This window comes from Plodia interpunctella, chromosome 23 (assembly GCF_027563975.2).
Source record: "Plodia interpunctella isolate USDA-ARS_2022_Savannah chromosome 23, ilPloInte3.2, whole genome shotgun sequence".
In the NCBI taxonomy this organism is placed as follows: domain Eukaryota; kingdom Metazoa; phylum Arthropoda; class Insecta; order Lepidoptera; family Pyralidae; genus Plodia; species Plodia interpunctella.
Genome location: NC_071316.1, coordinates 6,829,914 through 6,849,719, shown reverse-complemented (window position 1 = coordinate 6,849,719; position 19,806 = coordinate 6,829,914). Strand labels below are relative to the sequence as shown.

The 19,806-nt window shown below is 39.0% G+C and overlaps 2 protein-coding genes across 2 annotated transcripts; both read right to left on the bottom strand.

The window, feature by feature from the left end:
- Positions 1 to 326: 326 nt before the first annotated feature.
- LOC128680226 (fez family zinc finger protein erm-like) lies at positions 327 to 15,395 on the bottom strand. Its single transcript, XM_053763226.2, has 2 exons — positions 15,229 to 15,395; positions 327 to 3,374 (listed from the first exon to the last, which is right to left on the bottom strand). Exon 2 carries the CDS (start codon positions 3,367 to 3,369, stop codon positions 2,260 to 2,262), a length of 1,110 nt encoding a protein of 369 aa, XP_053619201.1. The 5' UTR covers positions 3,370 to 3,374; positions 15,229 to 15,395; the 3' UTR covers positions 327 to 2,259.
- A 2,078-nt stretch (positions 15,396 to 17,473) lies between these two features.
- Positions 17,474 to 19,514, bottom strand: CCT7 (Chaperonin containing TCP1 subunit 7). The gene has a single exon (XM_053763157.2). The coding sequence runs from the start codon at positions 19,431 to 19,433 to the stop codon at positions 17,802 to 17,804; it is 1,632 nt and encodes a 543-aa protein (XP_053619132.1). The 5' UTR covers positions 19,434 to 19,514; the 3' UTR covers positions 17,474 to 17,801.
- Positions 19,515 to 19,806: the final 292 nt, after the last annotated feature.

Genomic DNA, 19,806 nt, shown 5'->3' with positions numbered 1-19,806 from the left:
AGACATTTCTACGCCCAGTAGGTTTGTCTGCGCGTTGTCTGTCTGTCAGTTACAGAAGAGTTTTATAATAACCAGAGATGATGATTGATGGTACAAACTTTATTTGATGAATATCCACTCAAATCCACAGACAAATATTTGTGAAAACAGACGGGAATATTGACCCAGACGACACGGGCGAGCGTTGTGACCACTACGCCATTGAGGTTGAGAGTATGCGCATGCGCCTACACCACGGGCGGGAGTAGGGATTCGATACTCCTGTGCCCTACACTTTGGGAAATTAAGGATTGAATAAAAAGTGAATTTCATAAAGTGTAGTTATATTTAATTACATCTCATATTGCAGTTTGAATACTACGGCCGCTAACACGTAATGTAAATAAAGTATCTAATTAATAATCTTATTAACAAATTCCCAAATATAAGTCAATTATTCGATCGAAAACCGTGTCAGTTAAATTGAAAGGTTTATATGTCTTAACGGAAATGTACCTACCGTCTACTGCATATCAAATTGCCTTGAATGGATCTTCATATCACGCTAATAGCGCCAATATTAAGGCGATTACTTCCCGCATACTTGCGTCACCTCACATATTAATAATAATAAAATTATAAAAATATGCCACACTACATAAAGAATTTCAGTAGAAAGAAAGTAGTATAGCTTGGCGCTATTCTGCGAGGAGTAATCGCCTGAAGTAGCTGTCGCCTGAAGTAGCTGATGTGCAGAGTTACACAAGCCCTTCGATCGCACAAATAATTTCAGCTGGATAGCAATTGAACTAAGATCGATCCGCAATTTTTTACCGTTTCTGAATGGCGAAAATGGTTCAACAGATTCTGGGATCGAAATTGAACCATAAACGAACGTTGCCGTTATCAAAACTAAAAGTTAGAAACATGTCAGCACGGTAAGAGCCATTCCCCATTGCTCCGTTGCGCTCCGTTGCGACAGCGCACAGCACGTTGTGGCTCTCTTGTGTTCTATTGTTTTCTATAGGTTTTGACGCACTGACGTGCGTTGACGTACGTCGTGACTTCAAACAATGTCCACGTTGTTTTGCGTTGGTCCTTTAACGGACGTCAATGTGGCATAGGACTACGGAGCAATGGGGCATGACTCACGTATAAGCGCGATTGGGGGAAAGTACCACATTTACGATTTCGTGCCGAGGTTTAGTTGTCACACTGGGATATTTTCTGAGCATATTTACATTAATAATTATCTAATATACATCACATTTATATACATCATACTGACTTAAAATATTTACAACCATTTTAATATGTTACAAATTCTACTATATAAATATTCTGAATTTCGTTTCTGACCAATCCTATCACTCTCAACGCTTCAGTGAAATTCCTTTTCGGGATATCGATTCAGCAAACGTTATCAAATATAATATCAAAATCCTGTCCTCACTCAATGAGTTTTCAATTGTAGTTCTCATAAGACTAGATGGAGAATAGACACAATTATGCCTATCAAAACCCAGATCTAATTAATACAACCACTATAAATGATTCGACTGATTGATTGATGCTCGGACCATCCACAATCACACAACATTTGACTAGTTAACTCGTTTAATGAACTAGTGAGGTTATCACAATAAACTGCATTCTTTTCCAATTATTCCTGATAACGCTTATTTCCGAAAGTATACATTATTTAATCCAGGAAAATCGTTTTAACGTCAATTATTAATTAGTCGAGAATATCGGAAACAGGAATTTCGGTCGTCGTGGAATGAATAAATGAAGTTTGGAATGAAATAAAAATGTAGTAGCGTGTAGTCTGAGGACCCACTTCTTGGAATTCTATGAAATTATGTTTGGGATTTAGTGAATATTTCAAAAGAATTATAACAGTTGGAATTACATTTAGTGAAAGCCAAATAAGCGAGTTACGATGTTTTACGAAATGCCCTCAGTCGTCATAGTGTCGTCTGAGGGACCACCTGTATCTCAAAAACTATACATACAGATAAGTTTTTACCCCAAAGTCTAAGATTTTGCATAACAAAATTTATGAAAACAACAAATTGTCGTATAACACTGTCTTCATTTGAAATTGGCCCTCAGACCACACGTTCGTCAAACTTTCCAAGCCAATTACAGACTGACGACAAGTTTTCGGCTTCTTCTTAAAATCATATATGCTACTACATGATTAGCTAACTGTACAATCAAATCCTTCTCAATTCACTCGTTGGAGTCCCCGAAACTATTAAAATACGGAGCCCCTGGTCACAACAACTTGGAAAAGAAAGTGTTGGGAGCCGTCATACGCGAGGCGTCCAGCAGTCGGGGGTAAGTGGACCCTAAAAATGGACGAAAAGCTGCTCTGCTGACTTCTTCCGCTGGGCTCGGAGCAGCCTCTTGAGTTGACTCGTCCTGAGTGTCCAACGACGAGTCTCCATTGTTAGATCCACCAGCTCCTAAATGCAACTTCCTCGTGTGCTTCTTCAAGTCGAAATTTCTGCAAAATCCTTTCGCGCATATGCTGCAAGTAAAGGGTTTCCTTTCATTATGAGTATGCATGTGAAAAGTTAGGTTATAGACCTGATGAAAAGCCTTATTGCAGATGTTACATTTGTACGCTTTCTCCCCGCTGTGGGTCAGTCTGTGGTTCTTGTAGTTGCCTTTTTGGTGGAATCCTTTGCCGCAAAATTCGCATACGAAGGGTTTGTATCCAGCGTGGATCCTTGCGTGGGTGTTCAAGGTGGACGACCGATTGAAGGCTTTTCCACACGTCAAGCACTTGTGTGGCTTCTCTGACGTGTGTATGATCTTATGCCTGCACAGAGTTGACGCTTGTCGAAAACCTTTCCCGCAGATTTTGCAGACGAATGGTCTGGCTCCAGTATGGACGGGCATATGCCTGGTCAGGTTGTAATGTGCGTTGAAAACTTTTCCGCAGTCTCCGCACGCGAACGACTTGTTTTTCGCCGGTGATGGAGTTGGACCTGTCGTGGACGATACAGCATGATCTGCCGCCGGAGCCCTAGGGCTCTGCGGTCGGACCGGCGATGTCGGGGCTGGGGGTCTAGGTAGATGTAACTGATGGGCGTAAGTTAAAGATATTAGATCTGGACCATAATAGAGAAGCGGGTAATGAGACAGCTGTCTCCTTGCTGCGGGAATGTATTGCTTAAACGCCGAGTCGAGGAGTTGCGCTCCGTAAGACAAAAATGGCGGCGGTGCTTCAGGTGATGTGGACTTCTTTCTGTCGGGCTCCATGAGCCGGGCGATGGAGAAGTTGAGGACGGGGGGTGCGGGGGTGTCGGGGGACTTGGCGCGGTCCGGCGAGGACTCGCGCGGACCGTCCGAGCGGCCGCTCGTCTGGAACGGCTGCATCGCATCTGTGGACAAAACATTTTTAAAATTTTACAATCATTTTATTGTGTCATGACCATTATTGGGGCGCTGATTTTTATGTATGGATGGAATTAGGGTTATGATATGAGTCACAACACAACGTCATTGGTTAATTAGAATATTTAATTGTAGTTCAAGCAGCGTGTTATCGTATGCCTAGTAAGTAGTTGACACAGGCCACGACTTCGGCTAGGAGATCCCTCCTAGGTCAAAATAGTACCGTACAATATATAGTATACCGTAGTATAATAGTACAAAGTAGTAGTTACCAATCTTTTATTTTTTCTTATGTACGTTTACTACCTAATTAAGGTATACTTAGCCTAATGTACGTTTTAAACAATGCAATAACAGGGTGGAAATCTCAGTTTTCTTAATTTTTGACAAGTAATACACAAACAACATAGGTATTACTTTATTGAGAGTTTTAAAGTAAATATCTGTTCAAGAGATAGCGCAGGCCAAAATATAAAAATAAAACATCCTCCTAGCGCTCGTAACGTCATTTGAATACTGCACTTCGTCACTCCGCATCACGAATCCTTTCAAAAAACCAATTCGAGAAATGTTTGCAAACGATTTGCGGACAATGAGCAGACTTCATCAAAAAGGGTACTACCGCCAAACACAACCCCAGCCGCGCGGTACAAAACACCGAGAGCCAGAGACAATAAAGATACAGAATAAATACAAAATTAAGCATGTATATATAATATAAATATATAAGTATATATCTCTCATCTGAGCGCATTCCCGGATGTTTCCATGGCTGTTGAGCGTCGGAGCCCAGCCAGGATCAACTTCCCTACTTTTTCGTCTCCAATTCGCACGAAAAAGTAGGAAAGCGAACCCTGGGCTCCGATATAAGTTTAATTATTTATTAATTAAGACTTAAGTAATAGTGCTTTTATGCTTATAACATTGCTTTAGTGTGTACCCACATTGTTATGAAGAAAAATATATCTGGTTAGGAAACCAGTTTCCAAACGATAGTTTCCAATGTGGCCGAAGGGAAATTTACAAAGTTCAATCTAATTATGGCTTGAGAGATATCATAAAAATATGAGGCCAATGTTATCTTGGTGTCGATTTCGGAATATGTAGTTCTTCTGCGGCGATCCGTCGACGGAGGTCATAACTGAGGAGGTCGCATCACAACTGAGCTCTAATTTAGCTCTGAGAGTACGATAGATATATGACCTTATATCTGCACTGTCGTTATTCTACACCGGCACCCGACGCAATTTACTTAAAACAGTAAGTACAATGCGCCCTCAAGCTCCGCTTTGTGTGGTGGTCGCCGCGCTCGCGCCGCCGGTCGTGTGCTGCACAGAACAGAGACTCAGGGCGTGTTCCCATTGCTGCGACGTCCTCCGTCATGCTGACATCTGTCGATGGATCGACGCAGTAGAACCATGGAATTAGCAGGTACTCCGTAGTACTTACTAAATCCATGAGTAGAATGTAGAAATTGTATGAAGTATCGACGCACGTCAGCGCATTACAGTGTCAAACCCTATAGAAAACAACGGAGTACGATGCAGCGTTACGCGCTGCGTCGACGCAACGGCGCATTGCGACCGGGCCCAGTCCGGCACCGGGCCCGGTCCGGCACCGGGTCACAAGACTATGTATTACCAAATACATAGTCCTGCAAAACTGAGTTGCAAGATTCCGCCCGAACATACATACTTACGTACCTACATACATTGCAAGTTAAATAAAAGCTTGTAAAAAGAAGGATAATAAAAATGATAGCTTCTATTGACCTCGTGGAAAATATCAGGAAAGCGAAGAACAGTAGAACATGCCTACCTAGCAGATTATTTATGTAAATTTTAATATGACTACCTAAACATCTGCCTTTAATTAACAATCGAACTAATAAACCACTTGAAGCACATTTCCCTGCAGACCGGGATTCAGACAACAGACCACTTTAGACCCGGGAAACAATGTCCCCGTCCCGCGGGGCCAGGGGACAATGAGGGCGAAACGGAACGCCGCGGGGTCTCGTTCCGTTCTCGACACGTTCCCGATTAGGCATCATCATTGTCATCTTTACTTCCTACTTTTGGGCTCGAAACCTCGACAACGATATATTTTTGTAAAACAAATCGAAAACTTGATTGTTTTATCTAACCGACTCATATCTTACTTAATAAGGTCTTCAATATATTTTTCTTTCCTTTACCATAATTTCCTTATTGCTGCAAAAATGTATTTTTTTGTCAATGCGAATAATATAATATAAGCTTTAGAATAATTAAACTACCCATGGCAATGTTGGTATTTGAATGAGACCTGTCTAGTCTAATCTATTGAACTATTAAAGAAATTTTGCTCCTACAAAATGTATAGTAAAGCTAAGACTTAAATATTAAATGCGTATTTTTATATGGCGAGTTAGAACTGTGTCGACACTGGAATAAGCCCAAACGGCGCACGAATCCGCTAACCCGAGAAATATGGTCGCGAGTCGCGCCACGCAAATAATTATAATTGGTGGTGTGTTTGATCAATTGATTCGAACTTAGAGCTTTAGGTTTCACGGGTTTGATGTGGAAGGGGAGGGGGAAGCTTTTAGTCCCTGCTGAATAATAGAGCCGAAAGCTTTGTTATTTTCTACCGCAAATAGGTAGGTAAGATAATTCAGGACTTTATTTGGATACAAATCCAAATAAAAACGCGAGTTTTCTATTTACACAAGTAAATAAAAAACTTGCGTTTAAAATTTTAAGTACCTAATAAAAATTTGATTGTAATTAATTCCCTTCTCCCGGGATTGCCGCCCTTCTTTCATGCCGAATTGTCATAAGTACGAAAGTAAAGGTAAGAAAGTTTCTCTTTTCGTTGCGGGGCTCGAGTAGATCGCCAGATAGAGACAAATAATAATAATATATTTTTTTCGTTTTCAACTCTTGAAAAACAAGAGTTTCCGATCTGGAGAACGAGGGTCGACGTGGAGGTCGCTGGCCAAACTGAGAAGAAGCTAATTATGATATTTCGCTAATATTTTTTTATGTTATTACGAGTATATATAGCATTGTTGTTATATATAGCATTGGGATATAAGTAAATATTTGTAGTATTTTTTCCTTAGAATAATAGCAAGTGTTATGCCTTCCCGCACAGGAAGCAAGTGTAAATAAATAATAATATAAACATATAAGGACAAATCACATTGTGACTTCCTCGACGATACTATAATATATTATATTCTATATCAATACATATAATAAAACAGTAGAAAAAAAATCGTGCACATTTACATCGTAACAGAGAAAGAATTTGAAAAAAAACTATGTTTATCTATTATATATTTCCTATAGTTTAGCTGTACGGCACAGCTAAACTATAGGAAATATAGAAATAACGACTTAACAAAAGTTGTTCAGCCTGATGAGCATTTTCTGTTGAGGTAAAAAAAATGAAGATCTAGAACACCTGATGCACACCGATGATGGTCCAGAGAAACTATAGGAAATATGGAAATGCTAGGAAATCCCTTTTGATGTATAAAAATCGAAGATCTGGAACACCCGAAGAAGAGTCACAATGGTTCAGCTAAACTATAGGAAATATATATTTCAGTCGTATGAGCATCTTCTGTACAGTTAAATTTCTCTTTGACTCCTTACCAAAAATTATTCGGCCACGAGAACGAAGTCACGGGCATCAGCTAGTAGATAATATATATTAGACTCCATCGATTTGTACAGTTTTATTTTTACACATAGAATGAACTCATAACATTAGTGTTTGGTAAACAAGGCTCAAAGCTCGATAGCAACGGTCGCAGCGCGAGGGAGCTTGAGACAATGGCTTTGGTAAGCTCGCTGTTGGCTTTTGTGCCAACAACCACACCTGCCCGATGTTTTATTGATTTCAACGCGGAATGTTTTACCGTTTACTGATAATGATTTACTTATTATGCCTTATTACGTAACTGTTTGTTTTTCCAAAATAAAATACAAAAAATATGGTTTTACCCGAGCGAAGCCAGGACCGGTCGCTAGTTTCATTATACCTACACCTTCCTGAAGAATCACACTGTCTATTATAGGTAGGGACAGACAAACAGCGGGTAGCGACTTTTTTTTATACCTATGTAGCATAGTTATGATGTAGTGATTTCCATCGAAAATTGACGGTACATGTAGAACCTATTCAATTTGCAAACTTACAATCTCGCGAGGTTATATTATGAACTAACTGTATACAATATCACGGTGACGGATAAAAAAGTCGGTAAAAATTTAACTTGCCAGCAAAACGTTAATTCCCTTAAAGCTCACCAAGTTTCTTTTAGAAAATGAAAAGCTCTCGAAGCTCGGCCGAGCTTATCGCCGCCATCTTATCACCGCGGCCTGCGCTATCTCGCATCACCCATTATCATTATTACCGGTGATAAGTTGACGCGTTGGATTAGATGTGACATTGAACTAATATCATTACGGAGACGATTTTTGAATTATGTAATACTAGCTTTTGCCCGCGGTTTCGCCCGCGTAAATTTCCCACAGAAACAGTTATTTTTCTGAGATGAGGTACCCCATGTCCTTCACCATACTTCAAACTTTATGTATATATATATTAGGATCAGGATTCGTTTTATATGTCGCTGAAATCTAAATGTTGGTTTTAGCTGTATGCTTGTATTGCAGAAATTGTATCACATAGGAAATTAAATTAAAATGACTATGATGCGTGATTTGTCCTTGTATATTTCACATCCGTCGGCGGTAAAAAGAGCTTTTAACTATGTCAATCAGTTCATTCGTCAATCAAGTTCCAGTTCTTCAACTACAACTACTTACCACTACATCAAAAATAGTAAAATACGTGAAATACTGAATTATTGATTAATCATCAATAATTCAATCAGGAGAAAAATTTAATTTTAAGGTAATTTTAAATCGAGCATGAAAGTTATAGAGAGCAGTATTTATTGTCTACAAAATAAATTTGGATATATATGTTTTCTGTACAAAATTTTAATTTTGTTAGACAGGATTACTGTAATGACGACCTCGGTGGCGAAGTGGTAAAGTGCTTCCCTCTGAACCGAGAGGTCCCGGGTTCGATCCCCGGTCGGGTCATGATGGAAAATGATCTTTTTCTGATTGGCCCGGGTCTTGGATGTTTATCTATATATGTATTTGTTATAAAATATAGTATCGTTGAGTTAGTATCCCGTAACACAAGTCTCGAACTTACTTTGGGGCTAGCTCAATCCTGATCCGTGATTTGTCCTAATATATTTATTATTTATTTATTTATTTATTTATTATTATTTAATGACAGTTCCTGGAATTTAAATCCATCCCTCGGGTGAGCTCTTCAGATATCAGATATTACGTACTTTTCGTTTTAATGGAAAATCAATTTTAAACATACCCAGTTAAAGTTCTTAATCAAAATACCCTAATTATCTTTAACGATACTTTATGTATGCTTCCCTAGATTTTTCTTTTTAATCCAACAAAATTATACCCTGTGCGTAACAATTTAAAGTACAATTTTGAGTGTAGGTAAGGACTTTGTTTTTTCATCAAATAATTTTGAATCTTATTTCGTTGGTATTATGGTTAATAATTGCTTAGTTTAGGAGTTACTTAAGGGGGTTGGTTTAAGGGTGGAGATGGAAGATTATGAGATATTTAGTGATATTAGCTGTTAGGATATTGCGATCACCCTTGACACGTAGGGATAACAAGATAAACATTTCCGTATTACATAAATGGACTGTTTGATTGTACGTTTGTTTATATTTGAGTATGATGATGATGTGGTTTATTTACCGGGGATGCTGTGAAATAAGGTGTATTCCAGCTTTTAATTTGATTTACAGACATTGTTACAATGATGTTACAAAATTGACACTAGATCAAGGACTTTTTCGTCGCTTGCTGATAAAGTATCTGATAGCCATAAGTAACATATCGAACTTACAGATAGTGTTCTTCTTTTCGAGTGTGTTACACTGGTGGTAGATTTCATTAGAGTCGTTCATGGTTGTCTTGAAACGTAAGTAGATAGGTAAACCTAACTATATTTATAAAAAATCTTAAGGGAACAAGATTATAATTCGACGAAAGAAATAATGTGTAATTTCTTTACACAATATGTAAGATCTTACTTGCAATGCCTATTGAAGCTAGGTAGGTACTTCATTTCAAGTGGATAATAGGCTCAAAATATCGCAAAAACTTGGATGCTTTCATCAAAACGCGCGATATTTATGAATTTGTCACCGGAATACGTTTTTATACTTCAATCCAAAACGTCCCTTTCTTACAATCAAATCTTCAATAAATCTAAGAAAAAACACTCGATTTGGTATTCGAAATCATAGAGCGAAAATCCGCAAATCGCGCCATCATTTGACATCTGTCAACTCAAGATGTCATTAAATTCGCATCGCGAGCTGCCGCCGACATCCGTCACCGTAATCCACCCTTAATCACTATCCGTCTCGCTCACACATTCAGCAGACTATATATCTATCTCTTTCGCAATCCGATAATCTCTTTGGCAAGTCAGAGGTCATTAAAAACGACCACTATATCTTGAACTATCACGTTAGAAACGTTTCTATGAAATTTGTATCCAAATAGGGGTCTTCTAGAGTGGTCGTTATTATACGCGGTTCATACAAGTTGTTTATTTGGGGTCGGTGTAATTTGCGGATAAAATAATTTGTAATGGAAATGTTTGTCGCTTGTAATAGCTTCTGATTTGTAAGGAATTAATTGAAATGTCGTAATGAGACTTGTGATGTGTTTTAGAAGGAATAAATTTTTGTGGACATACTGATAGAGCTATAAAATGTTAGGCAGTACCTACCTAGCTGATGTTTGTCATGATGGATATTTTGTTACACTGTACCTATAGTAAAATATCCCTCAGGGCTAACACGGAATATGTAAATCAATTTAGACATGCTTGACGTGGAGTGGCTCCTACCCTATACTACCGTTTTAATTTAGTCAAGTAGGCTATTTAAATATGCCCGCGAAACTCAGGACTTTTCGCCTTTTTGTTTATAATTTTTATAAGAAACTTTATTTATTTTGAAGTTGTTACGTCAGAGAAGCACGAAATTAAATAAAATCCTTAAAATTAGGATGTACCTTACTTAGGTAAGGTAAGGTTAAGGTTACTTATTGATGACACGAGTTGTGATTGTTAAAAGAATTACAAAAAACTCTTATTATCATAAAAAATTCTTCAAAGATCCTACACAAGCTACCTACCTAGGTAACCACCTAACATTACTCTGTCATTTTTACATCTCAATTTTGTTTGTAATCCGAATTTTGATAAATATATTTTTCATTCCAATTTGTTATAATTGCGTTGTTCAATCGAAATGAAAGTGTTACACAAAGTAACTTAATTTCTACTTAATACACAAAGAAACTTAACTCCCTTTCTGAAAGGATTTAAAGAGTGGTCGTACCCGACGGAACTACACTTGGATTGTGAGAGGCAAATCCGAGAATTTAGCGCTAATGTGGTATAATAGCTATAGTTTACCCACTAGTTTGCAAATAGTCGCTTTAAGGTAATAATAATGCTGCACAGCGGCAGCGGTGAAAGAAGCTTTTGAAAAAGTGATAGAATTGAAAGCGATGGAGTGTATTATAAGCTTTGTCGCTTCCGAAAGGAAGTGGATGGTTAAGAATACTTTCGTTTTTAACCCCCAACCCAAACAGAATGGTATACAGTGTCTGTGTTTGTTGTCTGTCCGTGGCATCGTTACGTGTAAAATGATAAACACATTTATATATTTGTATGTATAGGTATCGTTACATTGTACAATTAAATTTCTCTAATAATTTTGACTCCATACCAAAAATTTATCGGCCACGCGAACTAAGTCGCAGGCATCAGCTAGTTTATACATATATATTTACTTATTTATTGTTATTGAAAAGTAGGGGATTATATAAATATTGTCACGCTTTTTCATAGAGGTAGACAGAAACTAGGGATTTCCCGTTGCCACGATCCTGACAAATATCACTCGTTTCCTATATATCCTTGTTTCCTTAAATATGAATACTCATATTCCTGTACTATATTATTAATATACAGTAACTCATCACTCTTTTCATACACACCACAGTGGGTGCTTATACAGGTAATAAAATACATATTTAAATACATTTGTATGATCTGCAATCCTACACCTTAACTTTTACGGAACGATTCAAATGCAGCGCAATTCAATTTTTGTTTCCTGAAAAATTGAATACTCATATTCAATTTTTGTTCCTACTACCTACCTAACCTAACTTAAAATGAATCCCATTAGTATTAAAAATTGACTTCAGTTTAAATTGGATCGCATTTAGACATGATGGATGCCTCCTAAAGGCTCTAGATTAGAGAGAACTAGTTACCTAATAGAAATTATGTCTCACAGTTAGTTACACCCCGTGTCGCACCCTTCTTTCATAAAATATGATTATAAACAGCAATTATATTTTATACACGTCCAAACAAATCAACTCACCCAATAACATCGCTCTCTCGATTACACACAACGAGCTCAGTGAGCTGTGTATGACGGTGTATGACTCCGGACAATGAACCAGGGAGCTCATTAACGCCCTCGGAAAATGTTATCTAATACCTGCCCCTTAGGAAAAGCGTACGGAGTCTATAGACGGTTTGAAAAGTACGACAAGAGAAGAAAATTACCGAAGTTTTAGTAACTTTGGAAGTTTTCAAAATCGATTTACGGGACCGGATAAGATAAGCGAAGTAAGCTTCGCCCTAGTAAGTAAAGTATCACGATGAAACCTATACCAGATTTTAAGCTAGACTATCCTAGGGGATAGTCTAGCTTAAAATCTGGTATACCTGCTGTATAGGTGCGGTTTTCACAGCTGTATAGGTACAGCTGTGAAAACCGCATCTAATTCTATGCAGTAGTTTATGCGCGAACAAAAATTCTAAAAAAAAATTACATCTATTAGTCCTATAACGATCACCGTAATTATTTTGCTTTAAGATCTGTGTACAGACATAGCCCACTTACAGCCCTATTATATGTACTTATAGAAGAAGATAAAATAATATTATTCAAAAAGTTCTAAAGTTGTTGGCAGTTTTGAAAGTATTCAGGAAAATCTCCTTGGATAATATTTTGAAGAAATATTAAAATTTGAAATCGTTTTACAACCAGCTAGTTACATCACACTCCCCCAGTTAATTGTCTGTGACAGTGTTGTGTTGGAGGGCGTGAGGTCGCAGTGATCCTGTTACTCTGAGTGAGCTAATCGCAGGACAATCAGCTGGGCCTCAGGTGACTGCCGACCCTTCGCGGACGGGCCCTCGCTGATTGTAGAATAGAGCAGTCTACATTTTTTACTACATTTGAATAATTTCTGAATTCTTGAAGAGGTAATTAGGTTCTAATCCTACGCATGCCACGAGAGTTGCTATACAAAATTTATTCTTGTGTTTTCGTAGACCACCGCTTGCTTCCGGGGAAGGAAAACATCGTGAGGAAACCTGCACTCTAATCGATAATTTATCATCTTGTGTGTGAAATAGAGAAGGCAATGGAAAGCCACACCATTAACATTGCAAAGAAGGTCGTTATGTGTGCTTCATTCCATTTAATGCCCACGGATTGAATTAGGAATACATTCTGTGAAAATCCATGTATAGGTGTTACGTCAGTTAGCAGTTAAGTAGCTGTTGCCCGCTCTCGTATCCTATGTTTGACCCCGGGTCTATTAGAACTTCATCAAAATCGGCCCAGTGATTTAGCTGTGAATGCATGGCAGACGGACAGACTGTCGCATTTGTAATATTATTATAAACTAGCTGCGCCCCGGGGGGCCCCGGGGGGTTCTACCCGTGTATCAAATTTTATAACAATCAGTCCAGTACATTTTGCGTGAAAGAGTATCAAATATACATAGACACATACATCCTCCCAGACTTTCGCATTTATAATATTGTATTTATAATATTTATAATATTAGTAAGATAATTATGTTGTACGCAATAAACATTCAAACATATAAATAGTCAAATCATGTCGGCGTCAGGCTGTCTGCAGTGTCCGTCTGTCCGTTTGTCGGTAACTCGGTAATCCGTCGATAATCCGCGGTAAATGGAAGAAAGTAGGGGATTAGATCGCGGAAGTGTTTCCAAATATATCGGTTACTGTGTGGTTCCTGTGAATGCGTCGGTCACCGGATGTTCAAGCATTTTTTCTTACATATTAGTTTTGCAAATATAGGTATATTTTACTTTTTATAAGTTGGTTTGTAGTGTTTTTTACGCAACGCGACCATAATGCCAATTACAATAGCATACGTAAAAATAATAATTCGTCACCAAGGTTTGAATACGCCACAGTTCGCAGTAAACCTGTCGTGATAAATCTTCGTGGTAAGTGCGGTCGCAGCATTACACAATGATAGATAGGATTTTTAAAGTTCATCATAGTAGTAGGCATGCTCGGCAGCGTCATCTTTATGTCCTGAATATAATTTTGCCATATATCACTCGAATATAATTTTTGTCTTTTGCCATAACACCCTGTATATACACTGCCTCTCTCACCCTTTCAAATAGTTAAACATGATTCAAATGCAGACTGCTGTTTCCATACTTCCATCTATACTAAATAACTAATAAGAAACTGTGTTTATATGTCCTTCTTTCTCGTCAAAACGAGATGATAAATTTTTTTTTCTTAAATTGTTATCTTTTTATTTTCTGTATCTTTTTGAGATTGAAAATATAGTAGCAGAGATAAATGTTATTTAATTTTTCTGGCTCTACAAACCTATTCACCAGGATTTTGCGCATTTTGTACGCAATCCTGTCTTGACAGTTTCATCCATTCCAAAAAATAGAGTTCCTATTACTTAAATCGTTTGTCTGTACGTTTATTGGTCACTCGGTAATGATTGAAAATATTGAAAATATCGGCAATTTAAATGCAGGAAAGAATTCGTATGAATAATAACGAATAAGTATATAATAATTATTGGTAAGTAATAATGATATATTGCAATGGTTATTACTTTAGAATGCCGATAGGTATATGCAGCCGGGGTTTAGGATTTATAGGAGGGTTGACGTCAAGCCAGTGGTCGTAATTTTAAGGCTACACTTTTTACTCTGACTCCGGGCATCGCGACGTCACAGCCCCGAAAGAACTTTGGGGAACGCAAAGATGAGGGAAAACTCACTACCTACAGCACATAAAATCAGATTTTAAAATAATAGTCGCTATGGGATAGAATATAATTAACTTTTACCGTGACATTTTATAGGTGTTCTATAAAATGAGAAATATGTATTTGAAATAAAATAATGAGCAACAATTTAATGGCGGTTTTGTCATGCAAAGCATAGACACGACCTATTAAGTAGTTAATTTAAAATTCGTAAATACTGAGCAGGGATAAAACAATTTATAAATTGTTTTTGTAAAGACACTTAGATCTTAACCACAAGAACAAGGACTGCACTTACCTATCCAAGTAATTAATAACCAAACGAGTAAGTTATGTTAATTACGTATTTTAGCGTAAATTAGGGCCCTGGCTCCTGACCTACATGTAAATAATAATGTGCGATTGCTCGTACAACGTAAACATAAACTATTTTTTGAATAGGATGCAGGATCGCAGGCAGAGGCTCTACCTACAATATGCTATTTCATCGCGCCGTAGTGCGTAACTTAGACTAGACTTGGTTTGCTTTCTTACAATGAAAAACGTTTTGATCCTTCGATCCGTTTGGGCCATAAGAATAACGGTTTGTTGAAATAAAAATTAATGAATTAATTATACAAACCTGCGGTCAATCCTCAATGTGCCACAACGCTAATACCCATCACTTTAAAAACAAAAAGTCTATGGTCAACTGTCACTGTCACTAAAAGAGCAACCGGGCTCCAGCCAGCGCGGCTAAGATGGCCGTTCCAAATTCAAAATTGGTGTGACGTCGGAAAGGCGCGCGAAGTCCTCTCCCCCGCCTCGGGTTTCACCCCCGCGTCACTCGCAGCCCAAAGGGCGGTCGTAGTGTTCAATAATTCACCATTTGGACCAACAGCAGCCACGCTTCGCCCCTCCCTCTCCTGATTATACGTTCAAAATCGCGCCGTCCCCTTCTGCTGTGATGCGCATTTCCGAGCGCATATACTGTGACTCTTTCGCTCTTACGTTGTCACTAAACATCTATCCCTTTCAAACTCATTAGGCGGGTCTTGTTGCGTGCATTATGTAGTATGTTTGAGGAAGATTTTATGAGGTTTGCGCAGCGGAGCACAGAGTAGTGTGAGAGACAGAGACTTCATTTCTCAGACACTAGTTTTTGCACACGGGTTTTTTCGTGTTCACTTACTACGACACCTAGGTTTTGCTGGGTAGACTTAGGTGCAGCCGGTCTCAATCGGTTACACCGAAATTTCAGCGTGCTTATCTTCAGCTAGAACTAAATTTAGTCCTTTATCGTTTCGTCCTCCTTATTTTTAATATATGTATGAAGACCTATATTTGTTAATTAGACGTTCATGGAGAAAAGGCTGCGGTGAAGTTTGTTGCGTCGCTTCTTCTTCAACTGCGCTTTGGAAGCCGTCGTCGTCAATAAGTGAATTTTGAATTTGGTTAGTTCTAGGTGAAGCCGGTTTTCAATAGTCACACCTAGGTATATCGAGCCAGTCTTCTTCACACTGTGCTAGACCTAGGAATGGAATTTCCTCTCCGCGTCGATATTTCTCAAATCCTAAATTTAGGGATCTTTAAGGCAAGAGAGAATAGGCATTTTTTGAAACCTCGTCTTTGCTTTCCATCTGGCTAGAATAAGTCAAGCTAAACTATTAATAAATAAAAAAAGCTAGGTAAAGTAAGATTAGATTCTTGAAGTTAACACATATATATGTCAGTTTTTTTTATACCAGACAGGACGCTAATCTGACCTAAGATATTTGACCTAATTGACTAATTGATTTCATGTTATTTTTATCACCACAAGTCTTTCTCGTGGTGATAAAAATAACATGAAATTTCCCGCGGCACTATGAGAAACTATCAATAACATCGGCAACGTTGTTGTCGGCAACGGCTGCAGCGGGGCGCCCGCTTTTTGCTTATTAGGTACTTCCTACTACTTAGATAAAGTTCTGTCTCCTACGTATTTAAAAATCCGTAAAGGAAAGCCTTTCTGGTAAGAATATATTAGGGACCGACACTGTTTAAATTAGCTTCCTTCGGCATTTTTCTCAGCACTGTGATCGTACCGTGCTAGTAGTTCGCAGCTTTGAAGATAATGTGAAGTCTAATTTCTGAACAAACGCTTTGACTAAAGGAAGTTTTTAAGTCTGTGAGTAGATGTGGGTAATGTTTGGAGCTATTAAACCAAGTTCCTGTGTTTATTCAAGCCAATTAACAAGGGGTCTTATTTAACGGTCACCAAAGTATTCGTATTTTGGTAAGCGAAAAATATATTTGGTTAGCTAAAATAGCTAAATATAGGTCAGTAAATATTGCAGAGTCCTGCAGCAGCTCCGTGGATTAATATAAGGGTAACACCCAGAATGGCTCCCAACAAAGGAACTCCTCAACGGTTAACAGTCATCGAGCTATCTAGCTATCTTTATTAACACAGGACCATATTAAACGGAATAAATTAATTCGTCACACGTAATAATACTTTTTTTGAACGAATCGAAGCACCAGGTTTCCCTTGCTGCTGCCGTCGAGAAGTTCCCTAATTGGAATTCAATGCTGGATGCCCTTGTATTGAACCAGTGGACCCCAGTGGGCAGAGCAGTCAGAGTACGTACTCTAAGGACCAACCCTTGCTGGCCAAAAAAGTATTTTGGTGACCTGCTTATATTATTTAAATTGCTTGAATTTTATTTTCGCCATCCAAATGATCACATAATAGGCCGATTAATTAACTTGATTTTAAAATGGCATACCATATAATTTTTTTTCAACAACTTCTTATGATGACAGCTACAGACATACCGACGTTTGCGGACAAACATACATAGTAATTTACAATTATTATAATGCAAGATGCATTGAAACAAAAGTATGTTGAGATTAAAAATATTTTTATTATAATAAAGCATTATTGTTATTAAATGTAATGCAGGCGAAAAATTATCTTAACTTCTTAGTTGTGTTCTGTTTTCGTGTCAGTCCATAGAGTTAACTGTTACTCTCAATCACAATACTCAAGTAAAGCGCTGTGCTTACTGGAAATAACTCTTATGTCTGCCATTTTATGTTTAAATTTATAAGGAAGATCTTAAAACATATTATGTAGCTGAAAATATAATAATGGCAGGAAGTTAGCATTAACAGAGTCACTCCCAGCAATCGCAAGTATGAATAATTAAAATAATTAAGTTACTAAAACTATCCCATCATGGGTCTGCCCATGCCGCGGCCGCCCGCCATCGGAGCGCCATCTCCGCTCTTCACATTCTTTATTGTCTCGTCAACAGACAGGATCTGAGCTGCGGCTTCACATGCGGCTGTGATCGCGTTGATTTTGATGACAGCAGGCTCCCAAACACAGCTCTCATAGTTGTCTGCGATGTCCTCCTTCTGAATGTCCACTCCGTACCAGACAGCGCCCTGGTGGTGCTTCTGCCGCAGTTTGTTGAGCAATGTGGTCGCGTCAAAGCCTGCGTTGTCGCAAAGCTGCCGGGGAATAGCCTCCAATGCCCGAGCGATAGCTCCGAGCAACAGCTGCTCTTTACCGGGCACAGTCTTTGAATACTCCCGAAGGTGCTTCGATATTTCCATGTCGATTGCGCCGCCGCCTGCTACCACTGCATCGTTCCTAATGGTGCGGCGCACGATCATGATGGCGTCATGCAGGGAGCGCTCAGTCTCCTCCAGGAACTGCTCGGCACCGCCGCGCAGGACCAACGTGCATGTCTTGGCGGCCGGGCAACCAGTGAAGATGTTATATCTCTCCCCACCAACCTGTTTTTCAGTGAAGTGTGCGCAGGATCCAAGCGCTGTGGGCATCAAGTCCCGCACGGAGGACAGGATGGCGCCCCCGCAGGCGCGCTGCGTGCGGCGCAGATCCTCGTCTGGCACGCGGCCTGCACAGAACATATCACGGTCTGCGAAGTACTGAGTGGCCACGTCTCCGATAGGCAGCTTGCTGAGCACCACCTGTGCTCCGCTAGCATGCAGAGCGGCCAGCTTCTCATACAGTATCTGCCACTCTGCGTCCACAACTTTCTGATATTCCTTCACATTGTCCACACGGACCTCGGCATTGTCCCTCTCTGCTTTGAGTTCCAGCTCGATGTTGAGTAGGGCAATCTTGCAGTTATCATAACTCTTAGGCTGCATTTCAAAGCCAGCATATGAGAATGTCTTCTTGAAAGCCACTCCGGCAACAAGGAAAGAATCTTCTAGGGCTCCACCTGACACTTTCTTGATGCCAATCATGTCCAGAGGCAGCAGGGGGGCGTCAAGAGACAGCACTGCATCCACCACCATTTTAGAGAAGTGTCCTCTCTGCTGGTGGATCAGCTTGGATGACATCGCTGTGGCCGCACACTTCTGAAGGAGGTCCTTTTTCTCCTCGGGATTTTTGTTATCGATCTTCACAGCCAGTTCCTTGACCTTTTCCACGGTGATCCTGGCCGCGGTACGCACCGCACGCACGATAATGCGAGGGTGCACTCCTTCTTCGATAAAAGGCTTCAATCGTTTCAGTAATTCACCAGCGAGGATCACCACGGATGTGGTTCCGTCGCCAACCTCTGCATCTTGTGACTTTGCAATGTCTACCAACGTCTTAGCCGCTGGATGGACAATGTCAAGCAGCTTCATAATAGTGGCACCGTCGTTAGATATAACAGCTTTACCTGCATGATCTACAATCAGTTTGTCCATACCCCGGGGGCCTAATGTGGTTCGCACTGCATCTACAACGATTTGGCAGGCATTTATGTTGGATACAAGTTGAGGTTTTCCCTGCGACTGATCTGTTCCCTCCTTCAGAACCAAGATTTGGGGCTGCATTTTGTTATATTTTTCAAAATTCTACCCAGATGAAAACAAATGACAGACACTCGTTGCAAGAATGAATTAGGTTAGGAATGGATACAGTGTTGCCAGATTAATTTTAACATTAATATCAGACGAAATTAGGTACATTTTATTAATTTGAAAAATTTAATGTGTTCAATACATTATATATAAACGATACTCAGAGTTTTCGTCATAACGTTGAATTTATAGAAAAAGTTATGAATATAATTATGAATGAAAACGGTACGTAAATGAAAATAAGATATTTCGTGTTTTTTTTTACATTTTTTTTTATCAAATAATGATAAAACCAAGGCTCAAAAGAAACAAAAAGGCTATCTTCTATACTAACAACTTAGAGATA

Bases quoted from the DNA above. Each gene is read 5' to 3' on its own strand.
- LOC128680226 (XM_053763226.2), bottom strand. From the start codon at position 3,369: ATGCAGCCGTTCCAGACGAGCGGCCGCTCGGACGGTCCGCGCGAGTCC.
- CCT7 (XM_053763157.2), bottom strand. From the start codon at position 19,433: ATGCAGCCCCAAATCTTGGTTCTGAAGGAGGGAACAGATCAGTCGCAG.